At 47.4% G+C, this 25,747-nt stretch overlaps 1 protein-coding gene across 4 annotated transcripts in view; it reads left to right on the forward strand.

Moving 5' to 3' along the window:
• COMP (cartilage oligomeric matrix protein) overlaps positions 1 to 25,747 on the forward strand; it is a 42,025-nt gene that overhangs the window by 1,610 nt on the left and 14,668 nt on the right. For 2 of the 4 annotated variants that reach the window (XM_077191487.1, XM_077191488.1), the window contains exons 2-4: positions 2,280 to 2,400; positions 3,604 to 3,717; positions 20,787 to 20,877. In XM_077191487.1, coding sequence (XP_077047602.1) covers positions 3,715 to 3,717; positions 20,787 to 20,877 — 94 coding nt within the window. In that variant the 5' untranslated portion in view covers positions 2,280 to 2,400; positions 3,604 to 3,714. Of the gene's footprint in view, positions 1 to 2,279; positions 2,401 to 3,603; positions 3,718 to 20,786; positions 20,878 to 24,751; positions 25,101 to 25,747 lie in introns of those variants that run through there. The other 2 variants (XM_077191490.1, XM_077191489.1) reach the window with 2 other exon arrangements.

The following is a 25,747-nucleotide window of genomic DNA, read 5'->3' on the forward strand; positions in this document are numbered from 1 at the left end:
AAAAACTTTGGATTTACTCTCATTCCGTTGGATCAGCACACAAGAAATCCCTTTTAAGAGAAATCTTCTGTGTGTTGGGAAAGGCTGGATATTCAGTCCCTCTTCCCTTCCAAGCTGAGATGCAAATATGTATCTTCTCTTATAAATAACTTGGATTTTATAGTCTTGCTTTTGGTGTAGGATAAAGCCCAGCCTGAATCAACGTGTTCCAGATCTGCAGCTGAAAAGATGGAGACTGGAAAACATCCCTGTCCTGGGAATGTTGTGCAGCAAAAGGAGGGGAAAAAACAAATCCAGAGAATCCACTTCTGCAGAGAGACTGAATTCATCTCGTTTTTGAGTAGAATAAACTGATCAGACCAAAGAGTAACGGGGAGAAAGCGTGAAATAACATTCGAGGATGAAAGTGGAACCAGAGTGGGGTGGGAAAAAAAAAAACCATTACAAAGCCAGGTGGCTGCTGGCTGCAAACACTTTTATTTATTAATAAACACAACACACTCCAAACATTTGGCTGCTCGACAGAATCCTCAAAAGTCTTGGCAGGGGCTCAAAGCTGCGCTGCTGTGCCGGGTTCCTGTGTTCCTGTCCCTGCCCAGCTCAGGAGTAACAACGGCGCGAGCTGGAAAGGTCCCTCCGGGCTGCGTCCCCTCAGGGCGGCCTTGGGGACACTTTGGTGCTGCTGTCTGAGGTGCTGAAGCTGCAGATCCCCAGCACGGCCTGCCTGAGCTGGACAAGCAGCTGGGAAACCAGACTGGTTTGAACTGGGGCTGGAACTCTCTTTGTACTGACCCAGAGCACAGCCACGGGAATTTGGGGGTAACTTTGCTCCATGGCAGCGCTGGAAGCTCTGGGGGCGCTTGGAGGCCTTTCAGGATCAGGGGGATGCCCGCAGAGCTCCCAGGCTGTGCTTCTGGGGTGTTTCCTGCGAGGTTTCTCCCTCAGATCCGGGCTGCTGCAGAGGAGAGGCTGTGACTCACTGAGCGCTGTGCAGCCAGCGTGGAATTGAAACAGGCAAAAACTGGCACAATTCCCTGCAGACGGTGCTGAGCTCCCCGTGTCCCTGCAGATCAGGAGCTGGAATGCACCAGAAGAGAAGAAACCCAGGTGAACTGATATTTCAAAGGGTGAACTGATATTTCAAAGGGTGAACTGATATTTCAAAGGGTGAACTGATATTTCAAAGGCATTTTCTGCTCGCAGGAGGTGACAGCGTGCAGGTGATTATCCCCAGGTGCTGGTGAGCAGCTGGAGGTGCTGGGGGAAACGCCAGCCCTGGGAAGGAGGAGAGGCCTTTCCCTGAGGCTGGTTTGAATTCCAGGGCAGCCCAGCAGCTCTGGGATTCGCTGGCATCCTCCTCCTCCTCCTCCTCCTCCTCCTCCTGCTCGGCTGGGGCCAGGGCTGGGATTGGTCTCCAGGAATTCCCAGCCATGGAGATAAGGCTGCTGACGTGAGGGGGGCACAGCCAATGGAGCCCAGGCCGGCCGAAACGGGGGGAAAATGGGATATTTTTACCCTGGGATGGATGAAAACGGGGCTAGGGGGAGGTGAGGGTGGAGCAGGGAGGAGCTCGAGGGAAGCTCCCACCCAGAGCAATAAATGCACCCAGGGTGTTCGTTAATAAATAATAAATGAAGCTAATTAATCACTTTATTTCCCCTCTGCTCTGGTCGCATCTTTTTATTTCGTGCTCAGAGGGTTCAAAACTCACAGAATTCCAGGATGGTTTGGGGTGGAAGGACCTTAAATCCCATCCATTCCCGTGGCAGGGACCCCTCCACCATCCCAGGCTGTTCCCACCCCATCCCTCAGGCACTTCCAGGGATGGGGAACCCACACCAATCTCTTCCAGTGCCTTTCATAATAAAGAATTTCACCCAAATCCTCCATTTTCTTCTTTTTCTGTCTCTGTTTATTGCCTTTTTCTTTCTTTTTCCTTAAAATTATTCTTAAATGAAAATGCCTTAAAATTTTACTTATTTCACCTTTATTGCCTTTTTCTTTCTTTTTCCTAAAAATTATTCCTAAATGAAAATGCCTTAAAATTTTACTTATTTCACCTTTATTGCCTTTTTGTTTCCTTTTTCCTTAAAACTAATCTTAAATGAAAATGCCTTAAAATTTTATTTATTTATATTTATACCAATAAATAAAAGAACCAACCAATCGGTATTCAATTTATTGAATACCAATAAATGAAAGAACAACAAAAAAAGTCTGGTTTTTAAAAAAATAAAAATATTCTCTATGCTGACAAAATTTCAATTTTTTTTTTTAAGGGTTAAATCCATAGGGAAAAAATTGGGAATGAGCTGGGCCATTCTCCTGAGCCACCACGAGAGGGACACAGAGGGAAAGCAAAAGGAGCTGGGAGAGGAAGAATCCAAGGAACAGCTCAAGGTGGGATCATAGCAACACATTTCCCTTTTGTTTGGGAATCACAGCATTCCTACAGCTCCCATAAAATCCTAAAAAAAAATCCCTAAAGTCCTGAATCCATCCCGTAAAATCCTAAAAAGTCTTCACAGATAATGGGCTAAGAAATGTGAACAGTTAAAATGTTTTTTGGGTTTTTTTTTCCCCCCAGATTTTCCTCATTTTCCCTCAGCTTTTTCCATTTAGAATGTCAGGACAGGGAGAGGTTGGGCTGGCTGGGATTTTGTTCCGTCCTGAGCTCCTGGAGCAACAAATCCCCCAGGATTTTGTGGGTTTGGGGAGGGATTTCTGTTTATTCCCGGTGAGTTTATGCCTGTGGAGGTTGGGGAGGGATTTCTGTTCATTCCCAGGGAATCTTCACTAATTACCAGCTGATGATGCAAATCCCAAATCCCATAAAATTTCTGCATGGAACAAAGGCCCCATAAAACCCCCCTGAAGTAAATATTGAGTATTTCGTGGGCTCTTGTGGAATTCAAAGTCCCAGGCCTGAAATGCCCTGGCTTGGAATTAATGCAGAGTGGATTTTTAGGGATCTGCAGTTGATTCATCCTTAATGTCAGCAAAGCCCTGGCTGGGCAGGCTGGGATTGGGATAAAAATGCTGAGAAAAAGGAAAATGGGAGGGAAAAAAATCCTTATTTTTAAAAAAATTATTAGTTTATGGACTTCAGTCTTACATTTTTGGGACAACATTTTAATATCACATTAAAAGGCCCATTGAGTGCTGGGACACTGAGTGGTCATTTTAATATATTAATATATTTATATAATTTTACATATTTACATAACTTTTTATTTTATATTTTTATAATATACTATTTTACTTATATATTTTTATAATTTTATTTCTATTTTATATTGTTGTATATTCCTAATTTTATATTTATTTCTATAATTTCATATATTTTTATTTATTTTTGTATTTTTACCAAGGCCTTTAATGCCCAGAATGTTTTCACAAGCCAAGAACATCTCCAAAAAGTGTTATTAAATAAATTTCAGAACTTCTTTAATTTGCCAGAAATTTTAGTGCAAGGGGAAATGCAAATCCAGCTCTGATTTCAGTGGAGAAAATTCACAGAAAAGGGTTTTTCTTCAGGATTTGTTTTTGCTTTTATCCCTCAGCAAATTGTGATAAATCTGATTAATTTTGATTTACCTGCAGGTTTAATTGGGGATGAATATTCCCAGAACAAGTCACGGGGTTGTAGGAAATGGAGGAGAAGATTTTGGGCAAAATCCAGGGATTTTGAATGAAGAAAGTTCTCAGAAATGAATGGTGAGTGACATTAAAAGATAGCAGGTATTAGAAGATAACAGAGAATAAAACATAAATAATAAAAGATAACAGCAGGAGATGAAAAGGAAATGAAACTTGGTGCTCCAAACCAGCTCCAAATGGATACTAAAAATAAATAAATAAACAAACAAACTCCAGTAAATCAGAATTTAATATTAAAATAAGAATTAAAAATACTGAGTTTCAGTGGGAAACTTGAAATCCTTCCTTCCAAAATTGTGTTAAAATTCCCTTTCCTTGAAAAGAGCTGAAACAACAAGGACAGGACCTGAATTCAAGGAATTAGTGCAGGGAAAAAAGCTTTTTATGGGCAGAACTTGTGCCTTTTGTGGGTTCAGAATCACCATGGGAAGGTAAAACTCACTAAGAAAAAGCCAAGAGTTCCTAAAACCCGAGGAAAAGCTGCTGGAACTCCTGAATTTATTCAAGGAGAACTTTGGGAGGATCTGTTCCCTATTAAAGCTGCCTCTGGAAGGAGCAGAGTTGTTAAAAATCCTCCATTTCCAAAGGGGCATCCACAGCTCCGGGGGAAAACACAAATAATAAAAAAAAAAAAAAAAAAGGGATTTTTCCAAAGCAGATGTTGTTGGAGCTGAGCTCAAAAACAAAATGTGGAGCTGCTGATGGGCTCCAAAATGTCCCTGTTTGTTGGGATTGCTGGCAGCTTTCCTGGGCAGATGCAGGGCTGGTGGAGTAATGGAAAATCCAGGCTTCCCACAGGGCTCTGGGGCTGCTGATCCTCCCCAAAACCTGGGGAAAAGGGGAGATTCCAGGTTATCCCACGGGAATTTGGGAATGTGGGCAGCTTTGGGTTTCTCCTCAGATTCTGTGTGATGCAGGTTTTTCATTCTGGGGCGAGGCAGAACACTCAGGGTTAAAGCTGAGGTTGGGGTTGTGTCTTCAAAGAGGAAAAAAAATCCCTTCAAAATCAGGAATTTTGGAGTCCCACCCTGGCTTTTGGTGTAATGGAATAACATATTTACATTCTCTGCATAGGAAATAAATCCTCCCAAGGAAATCCTTCTTTCCTGCTGTGGAAAAATCTTAATTTGGCTCTTAATGATGAAATGATGCAAGGAATCAATAATTGGGGTTTGGCTGAGTGTCCCAGCTTGTCCAAGGTGTGTTTGGCCACCCCAGGACTTCAGGAGGGCTCCAGGACGAAACACCCTCACCCAAAAATGGCCTGAAACAGGAACATTTCGTTTTCTGGCCTCCATCCCTGAAGAATTTTCCTTTTCAGTCCCTTTTGATGTTAAATTTGCCCAGCTTGGCCTTATCTTTACCTTGCAAATACTCCAAGTCTGGAAAACAAGGAGTGTAAAGTCATTTATGCTTCCACTGCTATAGGAAAAACTGGTGATATTTCATCAACTTTAAGTTTCCTTTTCATTTTTTTTTTTTTTGCTGAATAAAAATCAAAGAGAATGGAGAGACCCCAGAAGTGCTGGTGCTGGAGCTGTTTTGCCATGGTGGAAGGCCTTGCAAGGAGCTGTGCTTGTGGTGTCTGGGGGATGCTTTGAGGAAGGACAAGGAATGTTTTGATGTTTTCCTTGCAGAATTCTGTGGATTTCGGGAGGAACCCAGCCAGGGCTGCCCTCAGGCCATCAATGGTCCCAGTGTAGTTCTGGGAGGCCTTCCCAGAAGTCAGGAGCTCCTTGGAAGTGAGCCCAGGGCTGCCATCAAACAGCCTGGGACGAGATCAAGGGGGCTGTGGGCTCCCAGATGGCCCCACACTGCCAGAGGGGAACATTCCCATTGCACCACGGCCCCAGCACCCTGAAACAGAGAAAACACAGAGGCCCTGCAACTCTGGCTGTGCCCCTACGTGCTGGGAAGGTTTCCCTCATCCCCCTCATGTTCTGGCTCTTCCAGCTGCTGCTTTTCCCTTTTTCCCTTCATCCTCCTGATGTTCAGGGCTCTTCCAGCTGCTGCTTTTCCCTTTTTCCCCTCATCCCCCTCATGTTCAGGCTCTTCCAGCTGCTGCTTTTCCCTTTTTCCCCTCATCCCCCTGATGTTCAGGGCTCTTCCAGCTGCTCCTTTTCCCTTTTTCCCTTCATCCTCCTGATGTTCAGGGCTCTTCCAGCTGCTCCCTTTGCCAGGGATGATCCCTTTTCCTTTTTACCCCTCATCCCCCCAGTGTTCAGGGCTATTCTAGCTGCCAAGGATGAGCCCTTTTCCCTTTGTTCCCTTTTTCCACGTGGGCAACAAGGCTGGTGAGGGACCCAAACCACCCTCACTGTGGGTGAACAATCCCCACACTGCATTCTGCTGTGGCACAAACACAGGCACAGAAAATGAGATAAGAATATTCTTGGGGAGATTTGTGCCTTGCTTTTCTCTGTCAAGAGCAATGTGGGGCTACACACTTGGCCTGACAGGCCAAGGAGCCAAAACACCAACAATCCCCACATTGCCTTCTGCTGTGGCACAAACACAGGCACAGCAAATGATGAGAATTGTGTTTTTCCTTTCTCTGGAGTTCAAAGAATGTGAAACCCAGAAATATTCTTGGGAAGAACTGTGCCTTGCTTTTCTCTGTGAGGAGAAATGTGGGGCTATTTCCTGACAGGCCAAGGAACCAAACCACCCTCAGTGTGGGTGAACAATCCCCACATTGCATTCTGCTGTGGCACAAACACAGGCACAGCAAATGATGAGAATTGTGTTTTTCCTTTCTCTGGGGTTCAGAGAACATGGAACCCAGAAATATTCTTGGGCAGAATCGTGCCTCGCTTTTCCCTGTGCAGGGCAATGGGGTGGCACGGGCCGGGCAGGATCATGGTGGAAACACCTCAGCCCCTCCCTGGCCCCAGCCCAGGCTCCTGCAGAGCCTCCTGCCTGCTGCAGGGCTGTGTGAGGAGGCAGAGCTCCCCCAGGAAGGGCAGAGACAGGGAATAATCACTGGGAGAAACCATGGAAATTCAGAGATAAGGACTTTTCCCATGCTGCTCCCTGCAGGGTCACCAGCAGAGCTGGGGTTCACATTCCCACAGGTGCTGTGGTGGGAGTGGAGCCTGGTGGAGCTGCTGGGTTCTGAGCAGGGCCCGTGGCAGCACAGCACAGCCATGGGGGAGGCTGGAAACTCTGAACTGGGGCTGTTTGTGCTAAAAACGGCACCGCTGGCCCTGATTTATGAGCAAACAGGAGTTTGCAAAGGGCCTCGGGAGCCTGGCCCAGAAATCCATGAGCCTGATGTCATGTGGAGAGGGCCCAGAACACAGAATTATTTTTATGGAGTTGTTAGCAAGTGTTATTAAAAAATTGAAATGTTCAATTGGAATTTTTTTTCTTGGCTATAGGATGAGGGCAGAGCAAAAGTCCTGGAATGGATGTGGACAAGACATCCCAGTTTTAGGCCACCCTTCCTGGCTCCAGATGAGAGCATGGCTTTGCTGGAAGAGGGGATTGCAAAAGGGGATGTGAGGGAGGTCTGGAGCAGTAATTTTAAACAGCACTTCAGCCATGATGTCATTTCAGCTGAAAAATAATGTTCAAAAATAATGTTCAAGTTTGGGTAAGCAGAGCCCGGGGCCAGCAGCCGGGGGGGGAGGAACTGCAGCAAAATGGAAAGTCCAAGAAGTGGAAGGTCATGGTGGAAAACCAAATCAGAATAACCTCGAAAAAAGGTGGATGAAAACCCTGGAATTTTCAGTGAGCAGGAGGATTCCAAGGAAATGGAGGGGAGGAAGATGTTCAAACCCTGGACAGGGCTTTCACTCCCCTGTCTGGAAGTCAGAAGCCAAATCCTGGAGCACAGGAACAGCCTGAAGGATTGTTGTGACCCCAGGCTGAGATCCCAGAGTGATCCCAGATCTTCTGCTGGGATTTAACCCAAATCCAGCCAAAAGCTGCATCCACTCCTTGCCTGGAGAGGCCAAAAGGCTGAAACAACGCAGGGACGTTGTTCCAGTGGGCTGGTGGTTTGTCCAGTGTCATTGCAGAGGTGGCACTGTCACCCTCCAACCCACTGTCACTCTTGGAAATCTATAAATGTTATCTATAAATCTCTAAACGTTGGAGTCAGAAATTAAAAATTCTCTTTTACCTTGTGAGAGCCGCGTGTCCATGTTGTGCTGCTGTGGCCTGCAGGCTCAGGGGATCACAGCTGGAGCAGCCCTGCCCTCGGTGCCACCCCCAGGAAAACCTCTCTGCACAGGAAGCGTCCAGCAGGCACCCAGAGCCTGCCCAGGGTATTTAGGAGCAGAGGAAAGGATGAAGAGGAGCAGCCCTGCTCTGTTTCACTGTTTACATCACCTCCAAAAAGAAGCAGCTGAACTGTGATTCCCCCGAGGCAGCTCCCAAGGAATTTACCCAACAATCCAAGGAAAAAACCCTTTTTTTTTCTCTTTTCTTTTTTTTTTTTTTCTCCACCTACAGAGTTGGCTGCAAAAGCTCATTCTCACTGCACAAGAGGAAATAAAAAATCCCATTTTGTTGGGGAGAGCCCAGTCCTGCCAAAGAGCCCGGCCCACGTGGGCCAGGCTGGGAGCAGGAGTGGGACAGGAGGGAATAAAGTGGCTCTTGATGGGCTGGGGGTGAGGCACAGGCAGCAGAAATGGAAAGGTCAAATTTCCCAACAGCCCCAAGAGAGGGCTCTTCCTTCTGGGGGAGCTAGAGGGGGAATAAGGAGGAGAATCTGAGCAGCAAACAGGGAGATGGGAGCACGGGAGAACCTCCTTGGGCAGCAGCACATTCCCAAGCCATGGAGGAGGCCACATTCCCTTCTTGGAGGTGAAGGAGCAGAGATGGGGAAGGCTGTGGGGATGGGGAGAGATGAGGGGAAAGGAGGGGAAAAGCTGAGGTTGGATACAGCAGGAGCTTTCCTTTGCCTTTTCCTTTTCCTTTTCCGTTTCCTTTTCCCTTTCCTTTCCTCCCTCATTTTTTTCTCCACCAGAGAACCCCAGCCCCAGCAAAGCTCAGTTTTGTTCATGGTGGAGGAAGATCTGCTTTGCTTTCACCCCACCAACACCCACTCCTGCAGCCCTGCAGGGTCCTGCCTGCCCTGGGGAAGCTCCAGGAGCAGAACCAGCCCTTCCTGCCCTTGCTTCTGCCCATCAGGGGCTGGTGCTGCTGCCCAGGGTGCCCTGCTCATCCCTGCCCATCCATCCCTGCCCACCCCTGTCTGTCCCATCCCTGCCCATCCATCCCTGCCCATCCATCCCTGCCCATCCCTGCCCATCCCTGCCCATCCCTGCCCATCCACCCCTGCCCATCCCTGCCCATCCCTGCCCATCCATCCCATCCCTGTCCATCCCTGCCCATCCATCCCTGCCCATCCATCCCTGCCCATCCCTGCCCATCCATCCCTGCCCATCCCTGTCCATCCCTGCCCATCCCATCCCTGCCCACCTCCCGTGCTCAGGGTGCAGGGCAGGGTGCAGGGACACCAAGCCATCTCCCATCACCATGGACATGCTCACTCAAGCTGAGTTCAAAGGAAATTGTTGCAGCTAAAGTGACGAGGCTGGCAGGAGAGGCTGGCTGGCAGCTGAAAGGGGCCAGCTCCTGGTGGAAGGAGGTGGGGTCAGAAAGGGGCCCTGCTCCAGAGAGCCCTGGAGAGCTCCCTTGGAACAGAGCCTCCCCCAGCAGCACAGGAGGCCAGGCAGCATCCCCAGAACACCCCTGCAGGGCTGCAGAGAGGGCAGGACAGAGAGAAGGACAGAGAGAGGGGCAGGACAGAATGCAGGACAGAGAATTCAGGATAGAGCAGGGCAGGACAGAGAGAAGGACAGAGAAGAGATGGACAGGGAGAAGGGCAGGACAGAGAAGGGAATTGATAGGGTGTTTTTAGGGTCCTTTCAAGCATGACAGGCTGGGGGCAGCTCAAGGGGCACTGTGGGGGCTTGAGGGTGGCAGAGGCTGGGAGCTGAGGGAGGAGCAGGGAGAGGGCACAGTGGGTGACACACAGAGATGCTGAGGGTGGCAGGGACAGCAGGAGGGTGACAGAAGCTGGGGGCTGAGGAGCAAAGGAGAGGGAGTAAGGGTGACACACAGGAGCTGAGGGGCAGCTGAGAGAGAGGGGGTTTGAGGGGCATAGGGGGGGCTTGAGGGTGACAGCCAGAGCCTGAGGGCTGGGGGGCAAAAGGAAAAGGGCTGGGGTAGGTGTCTGGGGGCCCGCAGTGGCCAGCTGCCATCACCTGGCACTGACGTGTTTGATGAAAATCCTTTCGCTGGGATTTTCCTCCTGAGAAGCCTCAGAACAGAAATGGAACCAATAAGGATCTGCTGGCTGTGGAGTGTGGGCTGGAGATGGTTTAGCAACAGGGGCATCTTGGGTTGGTCTCCTGTGCATTGTTTCTACTTGGTGACCAATCATGGTCCAGCTGTGTCGGGGCTGTGAGCAGTCCCAGGTTTTTATTATTCATTCCTTTCCAGCTTTCTGATGTCTCCTTGCTCTTTTAGTATAGTTGTAATATCTCATTTTCTTTTAATAGAATAGAGACAATAAAATAATATTTCAGCCTTCTGAAAGATGGAGTCAAGATTCCTGTCTCTTCCCTTGTCCTGGGGACCCTCAAACAGCACCACAATCACCAGCTTGAGCTGGTCTGGGCAGCAGCAAGTAAAATAAAAAAACAAGCTTTAAAAAAAGAAAAAAATAAATAAAAAATAACTTAAAATTTAAAAAATAAAATGAATTAAAAATAAATGAAAAACAAAATAAAAACTGTGAAGTGCTGTAAAGTACCGTAAAAGTTCCATAAAAGGAAGTGCCATAAAGGGCGACTGTTGTAAAATTAAATAAAAAATAATATTTAAAAAATAAAATAAAAAGCTTTAAAAAAAGAAAAATGAAAAATAAAAATTAAATAAAAAATAAAATTAAAAAAATAAAATAAATGCTTTAAAAATAGAAAAATGAAAAAAAAAGTAAAAAATAAAATAGAAAGCTTTAAAAATAGAAAAATGAAAAATAAAAATTAAATTAAAAAATTAAAAAATAAAATAAAAAGCTTTAAAAATAGAAAAATGAAAAATAAAAATTAAATAAAAATAAAATTAAAATAATAAAATTAAATGATTTAAAAATAGAAAAATGAAAAAAATTTAAAAAAATAAAGTTTTAAAAATAGAAAAATGAAAAATAAAAATTAAAAAATTTAAAAAATAAAATAAAAAGCTTTAAAAAAACAAAAACGAAAAATAAAATTAAATAAAAAATAAAACTAAAAAAATAAAATAAAATGCTTTAAAAATAGAAAAATGAAAAAAAAATTAAAAACATAAGATAAAAAGCTTTAAAAAGGAAAAATGAAAAAAAATTTAAAAAATAAAATAAAAATATTTAAAAATAGAAAAATGAAAAATAAAAATTAAATTAAAAAGTTAAAAAATAAAATAAAAAGCTTTAAAAAAGAAAAATGAAAAATAAAAGTTTAATAAAAAAGTAAAAAATAAAATAAAAAGCGTTAAAATTACAAAAATGAAAAATAAAAATTAAATTAAAAAATTTTTAAAATAAAATAAAAGGCTTTAAAAAAGGAAAATGAAAAATAAAAGTTTAATAAAAAAGTAAAAAATAAAATAAAAAGCGTTAAAATTACAAAAATGAAAAATAAAAATTAAATTTAAAAATTTTTAAAATAAAATAAAAGGCTTTAAAAAAGGAAAATGAAAAATAAAAGTTTAATAAAAAAGTAAAAAATAAAATAAAAAGCGTTAAAATTACAAAAATGAAAAATAAAAATTAAGTAAAAAAATTTTAAAAATAAAATAAAAAGCTTTAAAAATAGAAAAATGAAAAATAAAAATTAAAAAATAAAATAAAAGCTTTAAAAAAAGAAAAACAAAACCAAAATTTAATAAAAAATTAAAAAATAAAAAAGCTTTAAAAATAGGAAAATGAAAAATAAAAATTAAATAAAAAATAAAATAAAAAAAAAATTAATTAAAAATAACTGAAAAGCAAAATAAAAACCGTAAATTGCTGTAAAGTACCATAAAAGTTCCATAAAAGGTAGTGCTGTAATGCACGACTGTCGTAAAACTGCCGTAAAGCAGAACTGTCGTAAAAGGTGCCGTAAAGCGCGACTGTCGTAAAAGGTGCCGTAAAGCGCGACTGTCGTAAAAGGTGCCGTAAAGCAGAACTGTCGTAAAAGGGGCGTACAGCGCGACTGTCGTAAAAGGTGCCGTAAAGCAAAACTGCCGTAAAGCGCGACTGTCGCAAAAGGTGCCGTAAAGCGCGACTGTCGTAAAAGGTGCCGTAAAGCAGAACTGTCGTAAAAGGTGCCGTAAAGCGCGACTGTCGTAAAAGGTGCCGTAAAGCGCGACTGTCGTAAAAGGTGCTGTAAAGCGCGACTGTCGCAAAACTGCCGTAAAGCGCGACTGTCGTAAAAGGTGCCGTAAAGCGCGACTGTCGCAAAAGGTGCCGTAAAGCGCGACTGTCGTAAAAGGTGCCGTAAAGCAGAACTGTCGTAAAAGGTGCCGTAAAGCGCGACTGTCGTAAAAGGTGTCGTAAAGCAGAACTGTCGCAAAAGGTGCCGTAAAGCGCGACTGTCGTAAAAGGTGCCGTAAAGCAGAACTGTCGCAAAAGGTGCCGTAAAGCGCGACTGTCGTGAAAGGTGCCGTAAAGCGCGACTGTCGTAAAAGGTGCTGTAAAGCAAGACTGTCATAAACGGGAGTTAAGCCTCATAGAACGGATTTTAATGAATTTCCCCAATGCTGACTGTTCAGTCGTGTTTAGCAGAGACTTTTGGGGCACAGTTTGAATAAAGCACTTTAATAGCACCTCCTGCCGGGCCATGGCTGCCGCGGGGCCGGTCCCAGCTTGCAGGGCGTGGCTTGAGCTGTGTTTGCCGCACGGGGGGTGCCCGCAGCAGCCGCCCCGCCCCTCCTGCGGCTCCGCCCCTCCTGCGGCTCCGCCCCTCGCCGCCGCGAGGCTCCAGCGGGACACGCCCCCCCCCCCCCCCCCGTCGGACCGCGCGGCTCCGGTACCCGCGGTGCTGCTCGCCGCTGCCGCCCCGGCCCCGCCCCCCGGCCCCGCCCCCCGGCCCCGCCATCCCCGCTTTTGCCGTCCCGTTGGTCCCTGCTCTCCCGGCTACCGCGGTTCCCGCCCCCGGTTTTGCCATCCTCGCGGCCCCGCCCCCTAACCCCGCCTCTCCGAGCCCGCCCCCCGGCGCCACCGCGGCCCCGCCCCCTCCTGCCCCCGCGGGTCCCGCCGCTTCCCCCCCCCGTTCCCCGCGAGTGCGGCCGCTCCTGCCCCCCCCACGTCCCCCTCGCCCCCTCTGCCGACACAGCGGGGCCGGCGGCAGCCCGGTCCCGTCGCTGCCGCGTCTTTGCCGTTCCCTGCGGCTCCCGGATCTGCAGTGCCGAGCGCGCCCGGCGCGGCCGCGCCGCCCCCAGCGCCCCCTGTGCGCGCTGCCGCGGGACCCGCCCCCCCCCCGCCTCCCCCCCCCCCCCCCGCCCGGCGTTCAAGCGCACGCAGCGCAGCCCGAGCCGCCCCCGGGCCCCGCGGCAGGGCAGACCCCGTCCCCGCCGGCGCTTCAGCGCCATCCCCCGGCCCCGGCACGGCGCCGCTTGCGCCGGGACCGGGGCGCCCCGTGCCGGCGCCGCGGCGTCCATAGCGGCGGCTGCAGCCTCTGCCGCCGCCTCCCCGCCGCTCCTCCCGCCTCCTGCCGCCCCCCCGGGATCATCTCCCGCTGACGCGGCCGCCCCGCCGCCGCCCGTGGTCGCTTTCTCGCTCCTGCCGCCGCCGCTGCATGGCGGGGGCCGAGCCGCGCCTTCCCCACCGCGGCCCCCGCCTCAGAGCTGCCGGATGGCGCAGCTCCGCCGCCTCCTGCCACCACGGCCGTGCCGGCGTTCCTGGCCGCGGCCGCGGCCCCGTTCCCGTTCCCGCGGCTCCGCCGCCTCCCGCCCCGCGCCCGCCCCACGCCGCAGCTGCTCCAACCCCGCACCAGCGATCTCAGTCCGCGCCGCCGCTTCCGGGAGCAGCCGCACGCATGCGCAGGTCTTGTCTATTTTTGTCTATTTTTGCCTATTATTTTTGTCTATTTTTGTCTATTTTTGTGTATCCCCACGGCCCCGCCGCCACCCCACACTGCTTTGCCGCAGCTCCCCCATCCCTCATCGCTCTGCCTGAGCCCTCTCCCACCCTTTCCTTTGCTTTCATCCTCCCCAGCTGCCAGGCTGCAGCTGCTGCAGAAAAAAGGAGATTTTTGCTACTGCACAACGGGGAGATTTTTCACCAGCTGGAGGAAAAAATGTTTTCTATGCCCCTTTTTTTCCCCCTTTTTTTCCCCCTTTTTTTCCCCCTTTTTTTCCCCCTTTTTTTCCCCCTTTTCCTATCAGAGTCACTCCCTTGCACAGCTCCTCTCCCCCTGTGCCACTCCAGGGGCTCCCTCCTGACTTTTGGCCTCCTCAGGGGCAGAGCACAGCAAGGAGAAGGGGAAGGACAGGCTCGTGTTTCTGCTCGCTGCTGAGTGCAGGGCAGCAGGGCACACCTGGATTTGCAGCTTTTGGGAAGAGCAGCAGGACGCTGGAGCCTCTCTGGCCCTGTAACCTCAGGGCTGGGGTCCCAGCCCACTCGTGGCCACGTGGAATCTAAAATCTGCTTTGTGGGGCTTCTCCCTCACGGGCTGAAATGGAATCACCCCATGGAATCTGAAATGGAAACGAGGGAGACGAGGATCACCCTCAGGCCAAGCTGTAGGATCAGCCCTTCCCATGGGGTTTTAAATTAATTCCCACTGATCCAGCCTTAGAAAGCTGAGCCTTGCTCAGCCTTGGATAAAGCCTCGCACATTTTGTCCTCTTTTCGTTCCCTGTTCCACCACAAACCTCAGCTGGGGAAAAAAAAAACCCAACAAAGCAAGCAAAGGAAGGGGCACCTGCAGCTGGAAATGACAAAAAGCTCCTGTTTTAGGAGGAGATTTAGGACTTGGAGCTCCCCAGGAACAACTTCTCTTCCCGCTGTGCTGGGAGCCAGCAATGAGCTCAGGCTGTGAGATCAGATTTTGCTGAGTCCACAGGGTTAGGCTCGTTCTTTCCTCTTCTCCAGAAGTTCCCCTCTCCAAGCCATGCCTGGATTTTTGATTTCCTTGGGAAATCTCGGCCCCCTCAGCAGCTTTTGCTGCAGTTCTGTGTCCGGGACACTCAGCTCTGCCAGCACAAAAGTTGCTTCTGTCATTCCCATTTCTCCACCTGAGGCTGTGTGGGGTTCCTGGAACTGGGTGAGTTTTCCTGGAAGGCAGGATTAAATTTGCAGGGCAGAATGGTTTGTGCAGAAAGCACTCCAGGGCTGCAGAGGCGTCCAGGAGGCTGCTGGAATTTAGGGAGAGCTCCTGGAATTCTCTCTCCTGGTGGGGATTTCTCTGGCTGTGGATGAGCACCCAACGTGCCCTGGCTCGAGGGGATGTTCAGGGGAGAACCTGACTCTGTGCTGGCCAAAAGGAGTTGGGATTTCATGGAGGGAACACTGCAAAAATGCACAGATTGATGTGGTTTCCATCTGGAATTCAAATTAAAGGCATTTGGGACCATCACCATCAGGCCAAACCTGTGCCCTTGCAATTTTGGGGTGGGAAGAGCAGTTCAGATGGAGCCAGGGCTGACTCTGGGTCTCTCCATGGCCCATGATCCTGAGGATGATGATGGAAAAGCAGCAGGTTTGCCCTCGAGGCTGTTTTTCAGCCCTGGGTGGGGCCTGGAGAAGGCACTGCCAGCACTCTCCAGAGCCAGTTCATTCCTAGGAGATTTCTGGGGCTGAGATTTTCTGGAAAACTCCAGAGGTTTGCATCAGGCTCCATCCTCCTTCTTTCTGGAGAGCTTCCCACCCCTTGTGAGCCTGCACACGCTGTTTTTCCATCTCTCTGGAAGTGACCAAAAACCCCAAAACAAGCCCAGAGCCTGGATGATGCTGGATTTTCCTCTGAGCTCATCGAGGATGTCCAAAGCAGCACCATCTGCTGATGGGGCCAAGAATCTGTAATGTCTCAAAGCTGAGCAAAATAAAACGTGTGGGACAGAAGAGGTGGGTGATAAGGGGAGCTGAGGGGGTGGCAGCCAGGGAAAAAATGGATTTGGGAGCCAGGGGTTGTCCCAAAAGGCAGGAGGGGGTGAAATGAGCATTTCCACGAGTGCAGCTGCTGGTTTGAACCTCTTTAATGAATGACTTTGATTTACATTTATTAATTACCTTCAGGAAGGAGCTGTAGCTCCAGACTGGGAATGTTCTCCTGCATGGAAGTGTTTCCCACTGCTCCCCAGCTGCTGCAGGTTTTTATTGCTGGAACTTCCCCTCTTTCCCATTGGGAAATTCATCTTTTCATTGGAGGAAATCTTTCTTTGGAGAGGGACAAAGCACAGGGTGAGGAACCCTGAGGGTGCCCCTGTCCCTGCTGGAAAACGCCGTGAGTGCCCCAGGGATGCAGGGGAGGAACTCACCCAGCAGGGCTGGCCTGGCCTTGTCCCCCTCTGCTCTGGAACCCTCCCCTGCTCAGGATTCCGGGAGCGGTTCCCAAAGGAAATAAAAGCAGATTTTGGGGAAGAAAACTTCCTTCTGCTGTGCTGGGGGAGAAATATCAGCTGAGAGGGGGACAGGCAGAAAGGATGGAGACAAAGCTCTGCTCCAGCACCCCCACAGGAGGAAGAGTTTGATAATAAATCCATTTTCTAATTCAGGATTCTCATTTTGCCTAAGGACAACGAGACCACTTCAAAGAACAGCATGGAGAATTTGCTGGTGCTTCCTCTACCACTCTTTTCTTTGTGTTCTTCACAAATCTCCCCATTCCACAGCAAAAAAAAAAAACCACTTCTCCTGGAGAGTTCTCATTGTAATTCAGAAAGGTTTTCTCCCCCATTTTCCTAGATAAGAAAAAGCCCTTTTTCCTCACACAAGTGTTAAATGACTCCTATTAAAACCAAATTTAATCAAATTAAGGTGAATTTAATCTCTTCCCGAGACAAGACAGAGAATATTACATTCAATAATCAATTTATTTCCCCCCTTTTTCTCTGTCCCACTCAGTATTTCCAGTTGGGAGAAAGGGAATTAGCACACAGTGATCGATCCTTTCTTCCTCTCCTTACAACTCAAATCTCATTTCCAGCAGTGAAAAGGTTTCTGTCTCCTGCCAAGAGCTGGCTGCAAAATCGTTTGTACAGAGCACCTCTTTGATCACTGGTGTCCTGAAAAGACCTGATTGCTGGGTTTGCCTTTTTCCAGCTGTTAAATTATCCCAGATATCTTCCTGCTGCGTTTGTTGAGGGGTTTTATTAATGGAAAGAGGGAAAACCGAGAGGGGAAACGCAGCCCCTGTTGCAGTCAGTGAGAGGAAGAGGCGAGAGAAGTGGCATTAATTTTGAATTCATGAACTAAAAGCTGGGTTTTGCTGTGCATTCAGGAGATTTGGGCAGGTTTCCTCAAGCAAAGCCCTGGCATGGAGAATCCCTGGAGTTCCCTTGGGATGCCCATGGGAAGGGCAGCTCTGGGGGCAGCGTGGCCGCAATTCCTGGGAAATTCCCAATTCCCATCTTCCCATCCCTCAGGCCCAGAAATTCCCTTTTTCCCTGGGGGATGTGCCCAGCTCCACCTCCAGGGGATCCATCCCTCAGCCCCTGGGAAAAACAAGATTTTCTCTGCAGTTCCAGCCCAAATATTTCCCTTTCCCCCTGGATTTGGCTGTGCTCCCTGTCCCTGTTTTCAGGGTGAATCCTCCCTGTGGGAAGGAGAGATGGAAGCTCTGTCCTGGATGTCCCCAGCTGTGCCGGGAGGCACCAACCTGAGGCCACCGAATCCTCACCTGGGCCACCCCTGGGGTTACAAAAACGCCTTTTTTCCTCCCCAAAATGCGAATTCTTGTGCAGCTCCAGAGCCCACCACGCACAGGCAGCTCCAGCAGCGAGGAGATCCCCGAGCTCGGTGCCAGATGTTCCTTTGGAGCTCATCAAGCCTGGGACGTGCTCAGAGGCAGCTCCGTGCTCCTGAGAGCTCCCTGAGCCATGGAGGCCTGGAGAGCCCAGAGCCCTGAGCACCCCAGTCCTGCCTGCAGGAGCCAACTCCAGCTCGCTCCTGCTGGAGACCCCTGGCTCCCAAAACCCAGGAGTTTCACCACAGAAATCAGTGGGATGCATCCTTTGGGACCCCTGGCTCCCAAAACCCAGGAGCTTTCACCACAGAAATCAGTGGGATGCATCCTTTGGGACCCCTGGCTCCCAAAACCCAGGAGTTTTACCACAGAAATCAGTGGGATGCATCATTTGGGACCCCTGGCTCCCAAAACCCAGGAGTTTTACCACAGAAATCAGTGGGATGCATCATTTGGGACCCCTGGCTCCCAAAACCCAGGAGTTTGACCACAGAAATCAGTGGGATGCATCCTTTGGGACCCCTGGCTCCCAAAATCCAGGAGTTTTGACCACAGAAATCAGTGGGATGCATCATTTAGGGGAAAAGGAAAAGCCAGGCTGCTTCCAACAGCTTTTGGTTTCAAGCTCTGCCATCCCAGAGGGTTTTGGGAACACGGAGCAGCCGAGCTGTGTTATTGTCATTATGGCTCTGGGAAGTGTTTTGCAGGAGAAAATCCCAAAAAAAGAAAAAAAAGGGGGAGATCAGAGCCAAAGGACTTTTATTGGGAAAAGATGAAGGCTCAGAGCACGAAAGCCCCAACAATTCCCAGCAAGCAGGGACGGCTCCTCTCTCTCATCCCTTTGCACCTCTCTCAGACAAAACATCCCCCAGCCTCCCCCCACTTTCCAGTGCAATTCCAGGGAATCCTTCCCGGATTCCTCGGCGTGTCTGGGCTCCCGCTGGCCGCTGGAGGAAGAGCAGCTCATTGTTACCAACGATCTTAATCCAGAGCTCCAAACCTTTTATTGTCCCTGCTGGAGAAGGCCGTGAATAGTGCAGGAAAAAATGTGAGCGGTTTCCTGCGGGGTTCAGAGCTCTCCTGGGGCTGGGATTGCGCCATGGACCGGCCGGGAATCGCCATGGATGGGCCAGGAATCGCCATGGATGGGCCAGGAATTGCTCCCAGCCATGGATGGGCCAGGAATCGCTCCTGGGGAATCGCTCCAGCCATGGATGGGGAATCGCTCCTGGGGCTGGGATTGTGCCATAGACCGGCTGGGAATTGCCATGAATGGGCCAGGAATTGCTCCTGGGGAATTGCTCCCGGCCATGGATGGGGAATTGCTCCAGCCATGGATGTGTTGGGAATCACTCCCAGCCATGGATGTGTTGGGAATTGCTCCTAGCCATGGATGTGTTGGGAATTGCTCCCAGCCATGGATGTGTTGGGAATCACTCCTGGCCATGGATGTGTTGGGAATTGCTCCCATCCATGGATGTGTTGGGAATTGCTCCTGGCCATGGATGTGTTGGGAATCGCTCCCAGCCATGGATGTGTTGGGAATCACTCCCAGCCATGGATGTGTTGGGAATTGCTCCTGGCCATGGATGTGTTGGGAATCGCTCCCAGCCATGGATGTGTTGGGAATCACTCCCAGCCATGGATGTGTTGGGAATTGCTCCTGGCCATGGATGTGTTGGGAATCGCTCCCAGCCATGGATGTGTTGGGAATTGCTCCTGGCCATGGATGTGTTGGGAATCACTCCCAGCCATGGATGTGTTGGGAATCGCTCCCAGGGGAGCGGCCCCAGCACCGTTCCCACATCCCACCCCCAGTGCAGGCTCCTTACTGGGGAGACTGGGAAGGATGGGACTCAGCTCCTCCTGATCCCACTTCCCCTGGGATTTGTCCCCTCTGTCCCTGCCAGGGCTGCCTGGGGACCTTGGGGACCTTCCTTGGCCTCCTGGTCGTGGGTGGCTCCAGCCCAGGTGAATTCCAGGTGTTCTGGGACAGGATCCTGGGGACACAGGGCTGGGTTGGTCAATCCCAGGTGAATTCCAGGTGTTCTGGGACAGGATCCTGGGGACACAGGGCTGGGCTGGTCAATCCCAGGTGAATTCCAGGTGTTCTGGGACAGGATCCTGGGGACACAGGGCTGGGTTGGTCAATCCCAGGTGAATTCCAGGTGTTCTCAGGATCCTGGTGACACCAGGATTGGGGTTGGTCAATCCCAGGTGAATTCCAGGTGTTCTGGGACAGGATCCTGCTGGCACAGGGCTCAGGTATTTCACACTTTGGATGCTCCATGTGCAAATCCCCCATGGGAACAGCTGGGCACTGCAGCTGGAGGCAGGAGCCTCCTTCCTGCCCACCTTCCTGCTCCCAGGCCTGACAAAACCCTGCTGCTCAAAGCCTGCACAAACAGGGGTTTGAAAAGATCAGGATCCAAATTTTAAAAAGATCAGGGTGCAGATTTTAAAAAGATCAGGGTCCAAATTTTAAAAAGATCAGGGTCCAGATTTTAAAAAGATCAGGGTCCAGATTTTAAAAAGATCAGGGTCCAAATTTTAAAAAGATCAGGGTCCAGATTTTAAAAAGATCAGGGTCCAGATTTTATAAAGATCAGGGTCCAGATTTTAGAAATACCAGGATCCAGATTTTCCAGCTTGGTCCTGTTCAAAGCCCACTCTCATCCGTTGCTAAAACAATCCCAACAAACAGATCCCAAAGGGATCCCCTCAGAGCTGAGCTAACGACCTGGAGACACTCATTAATGAATGAATGAATTAATTAATGAATGAATTAACGATGGGCAGCAGTAGCAGCAGTGATGATGTGAGACAAACACCAGGGTGGTGCAGAAATGAGAAATAACCCCATTAATCCTGGCAAGGGCATCAATAATCCATCCATGCTCTGAGCAGCCCAGGCTGCTGCACTCTGCTTGTGTCTCACTCTCAATTCCTCAGCAAACCCAGGCATTGAAGACCTTTGTTCAATCATTTAATGCTTTTTATTTTTCCATTTCATCAGTGGCAAAGTGAATCAAACCTGGACACAGCTCCATTGTGCAATTTGGCCTCTTTTTAACTCTAGCCTTAATTTTTTCACTTTATCCTAAAGGGTTTTTTCACTTTATCCTTAATTTTTTCACTTTATCCTTAATTTTTTCAGCTCACCCCTAATTTTTTAACCCCACCCCTAATTTTTTAACTTCGCCCCTCATTGTTTCACTCTCTCCTTCATTTCTCCAGCTCTTTTCTTCCCCATTTATGGAATCTGAGCCATGGCAAGGCTGGGTCACCAGCAGGGACTGGCACCTTGGGACCAGGATGGTTCTTTCAAGTAAGGTTGGGCTTCCAAGCATCGTTTTATTGGGGTTTATTGGGGTTTATTGGGGTTTATTGGGGTTTATTGAGGTTTATTGGGATTTATTTGTGTTTATTGGGATTTATTGGAGTTTGTTTGGGTTTATTCAGATTTATTGAGGTTTATTGGGATTTATTTGTGTTTATTGGGATTTATTGGGGTTTGTTTGGGTTCCAGGATCCTAGGAAAGCACGGAATTGCACTGCAAGTTTTCCAAACCACAATGAAGGCACAAATTTGCTCCCGGAGTCCCTGGGGAATGAAAAAAGGAGGAATGGCCTTAAAAATCCCTTCAGACTTGGAATGTCACTGCCTGCATCCCCTCCTGGCTGGAAGGATTTGGAAAGAGGGAAGAGAAACCTTTGGAAGCCCAGACTGTGGTGAAAAGGAGAAGTTTTTTGGAGCTTCCCTTGTGTCTCCTCTGTAATTTGGATTTTTACCCCAGAAATGCACCAGAGCCCCTCTGAAGCCTCCTCAGCCCAGTCCAGGCCGGAGATGTTTTCCACTTATTTTTAGACCCTGACCTTCCAAGGCTGAAAAATAACATTTTCCTCCTTCTGACTTTTGTCCTTCTCTTGGCAGAGGCCTGTTCAAAACAGAGAAATGGAAAATATTTCAACTTGCAGGCAGCAGGAGCTTCACTTTTTGCTGTTTGTTTGTGAGCTCCTCTCGTTTGTGATGTCAGCTCCAGGCAGGAAAAAAAGGTGCAATGAACCTGGCGGAGCCCAGACTCCAAAAAATCCCAAAAAAACATTTTCTGCTGCATATTTTGATTTTTTTTTTCAATCAGTAAAGCTTCAATAATAATCCTGCTCCAGGCTGGGAGATGTTTCCCCATCAGCTCCTCCTGAATTTGGGTTTTTTCAACAGGAACAAGCAAAGTTTTCTGCTCTGTTCTTGTCCTGGGTTGGAGCAGGGAATTCAGGGCTGGATCTCGGAAGGAATCAGAAGAATCCAAGGAAAATAAAGGTGGGAATGAGCTCAGCCCAACCAGCTCTGCTGGACTTTGCTGCTCTCTGTGGCCACAGCTGATCCCAAAAATCTGCTGCAGCCTAAAGAGAAATCCCTTTGGGTTTCTAAAAGGATAAAAATGGGAAAAAATTAAATTTTTTTTAAATATTGCCTTGATATGCAGGAGCCTCAATTCCTTTTAATGTCAATTATTGGGGTTTCTTGCAGCCTGGAGCAAAAAGTCCCAAAGGAAATGACCTGACTTGTCAATAATGTGGTTTTGGTGAGTTGATTTGGCTGTTAAATAATGGAAATAATAGAAAATGGGATTCTTTTTATTTATCATGTGACCACCATTCTATAGAATAACAGATATATTATTATTATTATCAGTTATAAATGGGATTTTGGAGGTGCTGAGCTCTGTCCAGAGGCAGCAGATGTCTCCTGATGGGCTTTAAATTAAAAACAATCCCTCCCTGGCTGGCTGGGGGCACAAAGAGTCCCAAAGTGCTTTCTCCTCTCCAAAACTGGTGAGGAAAACTTAAAAACCCAGAATTCTCTGGAAAGTGAAAATTTAGAAACCCAAAATTCACTGGGGACTGGAAATTTAAAAACCCAGAATTCAGTGGAGACTGAACTGTCAAGGCTTTGGTTTGGATGTTCATTTATAATGTGGATTTCTTCGATCAATAAAAACATAACAATAAATTTAAAATCTATTAAAATTGAACTCAAATCTGATATCTGTGGATGGCCCTTCCAGGCCAAGCCATTCCAGGATCCCAGGGTTGTTTTTCCTGCAAAGTGGGGATTTGGGCCTCTCTTTGCCCCCACAAAAATCAGATTTTTGCTCAGTTGTGTCTCTCCCCAGTGACCCTGTCCACTCTTCATTCCATGGCAGTTACATCTCTTTTCTTGCTGCACTTTTATGACTTTTCCACAGTTAAAAAAACCTCATTTTTTTCACGAATTCTTGGCAAAACCCCTTTTTTATTGCTGTGCTGTCAGGCCTGTGATAAGAAATGTGCTTTTCCTTCCCTGTGCTGCCTTTCCTGGGGTGGGAATGTGAAAATTCTGATTTTTCTGGCTGCTCCTGCCCTCCCCAGCTGGAAGAGCCCCAAATTTCACAGCTCTGGGTGAAAGATTTGATCCCTCAGGGATGTGGGACAGGGAATTTCTCCATCACTCACTCCTCATTTGGTACTGGAAAATTCAGATTAGAAAGAAGATTTTCCCCCAGGATATCAGTGGGAAAAAATCCTTTCTCTTAATAATAATAATAATAATAATCATCGTCTTCATCATGATAATCATCATCATCATCTTAATAACAATAACAAAATTATAATAATAATGATAGTGATAATGATGATGATAATAATGGGTTGGTTTATGCAGAAATATAATAATAATAATAATAATAATAATAATAATAATAATAATAATAATAATAATAATAATAATAATAGTAGTAGTAGTAGTAGTAATGGGTTGATTTATCCAGAAATTCTAAACCCAGGGAAATTCCAAAATTTGGATCCCACAAGGATCAAACCCTTCAGCCCCTGGCTGGATTTGCCAGCAGAGCCACCCAAATGTCACAGAGTCCAAATTCCCTTCTTTCCAGTGAGAATTTGCTGCAAAAAAGGGTAAAAAAATCCATAAATTCCAACATTCCTGGCACACCAAACTGGGAATTTTTATTATTTCTTTTTATTAGTTATTTAAAATTTTGCATATTTTATTTATATTTATGTTTATTTTTATTCATAATTTTATTTTAATATATTTTTATTTATTTTATTTTTTCTTTTTATTTTTTTGTTATTTCTTCTGGGGCCTGGGTGGGCCCAGCAGCGCCCTCAGGGACCGGGAGCTTGGGAGGTCTGAGGTAAAAGCAGGAAAAAAAAAAATCCCATTTTCTGTAAATATCCCAAATTCCTGCTGCTCCCACTATTTCCAGACTGAGCTTCTGTTTCCTGGGCTTTCCCTGGGCCTCTCCTGGGGTTTTGCTGCATTTCTGGAATGTTCCGGCCCTTCCCGACTCCCACCTGGAATGTTCTTGGGAAATTCTTGGAAGTTTTTTTTCCCAGTTTTTCCCAGGGTGGATTTCTCACTCCTCTCTGTGCTTCCTGATGCTTTACAGAAAAATCTGTAAAATTTGCTTTTTTTTTCCCCCTCATTTTTGTACTTTGTCCTTCCTACAGGAATTAAACTCCCCCTCCAGTCCCTCTGGAAAAGGCTTTGGGAATAAAAACCCCGGAAATGGAAACGGATCCGATTTCATGAGGGGAAATTTGCCCTCGGGGAGTTTAAATTGCATTTTCTGCAGGTCTGGGGCGCTCCGGGTGCCTCAGGGCACTCTCAGGAGGGAAATGCAGCCCTGAGCCATCGCCTGCCCGTGTCTGTGAGGGAGAAACGAACCCCCCTCAAAACAAATCATAACGACTTTAAAAAATCTGCAATTTCCTTCCCTACTTTAGCAGAACAAAAATTGAAAAGGAATTTTCTTCCCTACTTTAGCACAAAATAAATAAAAAAAAAATCTGGAATTTTCTTCCGTATTTTAGCACATAAAACCAGCAGCCCCCCCCCCAACCGTAACCCTAACCCCACTCCCCCCCCTCAAAAAACAATCAAAAAAACAAGCAAAAAAACCAAACTGGAATTTTCTTCAAAAAAACCCCCCAAAAAAACCAAAATCCCAAAGCAAAACAAAAAACAAAACAAAAAAAAAAAATGGAATTTTCTTCCAGTTTTTTCTTCCAGATTTTTTTTTCTTCCCTACTTTAGCACCAAAAAAAAAAAAAAAGAAAAAAAAAACGGGAATTTTCTTCCAGTTTTCTCTTCCAGCTTTTTTTTTTTTTTTTCCCTGCCTATTTTAACGCAAAAAAAAAAAAAAAAGCAAAAAAAAGCGGGATTTTCTGTGCTCCGAGCTGCTGCCGTCTGTGTTTACTCTGCAGCTGGCGCAGCGGCGGCGGTGACGCGCGGGGCCGGGGGCAGGACGGGCGGACAGACGGAGGGACGGACAGACGGACGGACGGAGGGACGGACGGACGGACGGAGGGACGGACAGACAGACGGAGGGACGGACGGACGGACGGACGGCCATAAAGAGCGGCCCCGCGTGGGGAGCGGGGCAGAGGCGCGGCCCCCGCGGAGCCCCGAGATGGCCCCGGCCCTGCTGGCGCTGCTGCTGCTGCCGCTCGCCTGCCCCGGCTCCTGGGGCCAGCAGAGGAGGATCGGTGAGGTCACGGCTTAACCATGGCTTGGTGATGGTTTAACGATGGTTTAGTGATGGTTTAGTGATGGTTTAACGGTGGTTTAACTCCGCTTTAACTCTGGTGTAATGCTGGTTTAACTCTGATTTAGCACTGATTTCATTCTGATTTAACCCTGATTTAACTCTGCTTTAACTCTTCTTTAACTCTGATTTAGCACTGATTTCATTCTGATTTAACCCTGATTTAACTCTTCTTTAACTCCTCTTTAACTCTGATTTAGCACTGATTTCATTCTGATTTAACCCTGATTTAACTCTGCTTTAACTCTTCTTTAACTCTGCTTTAGCACTGATTTCATTCTGGTTTAACTCTGATTTAGCTCTGCTTTAACTCCGCTCTAACTCTGATTTAGCTTTGGTTTAGGTCTGCTTTAACTCTGATTTCATTTGGATTTAACTCTGATTTAACTTGGATTTAACTCAGGTTTAACTCTGCTTTAGCTCTGATTTCATTCTGATTTAACTCTCCTTTAACTCTTCTTTAACTCTGATTTCATTCTGATTTAACTCTCCTTTAACTCTTCTTTAACTCTGATTTCATTCTGATTTAATCCTGATTTAACTCGGATTTAACCCTGATTTCATTCTGATTTAAATCCGCTTTAACTC

Source organism: Agelaius phoeniceus, chromosome 29 (genome assembly GCF_051311805.1).
Source record: "Agelaius phoeniceus isolate bAgePho1 chromosome 29, bAgePho1.hap1, whole genome shotgun sequence".
Taxonomy (NCBI): Eukaryota; Metazoa; Chordata; class Aves; order Passeriformes; family Icteridae; genus Agelaius; species Agelaius phoeniceus.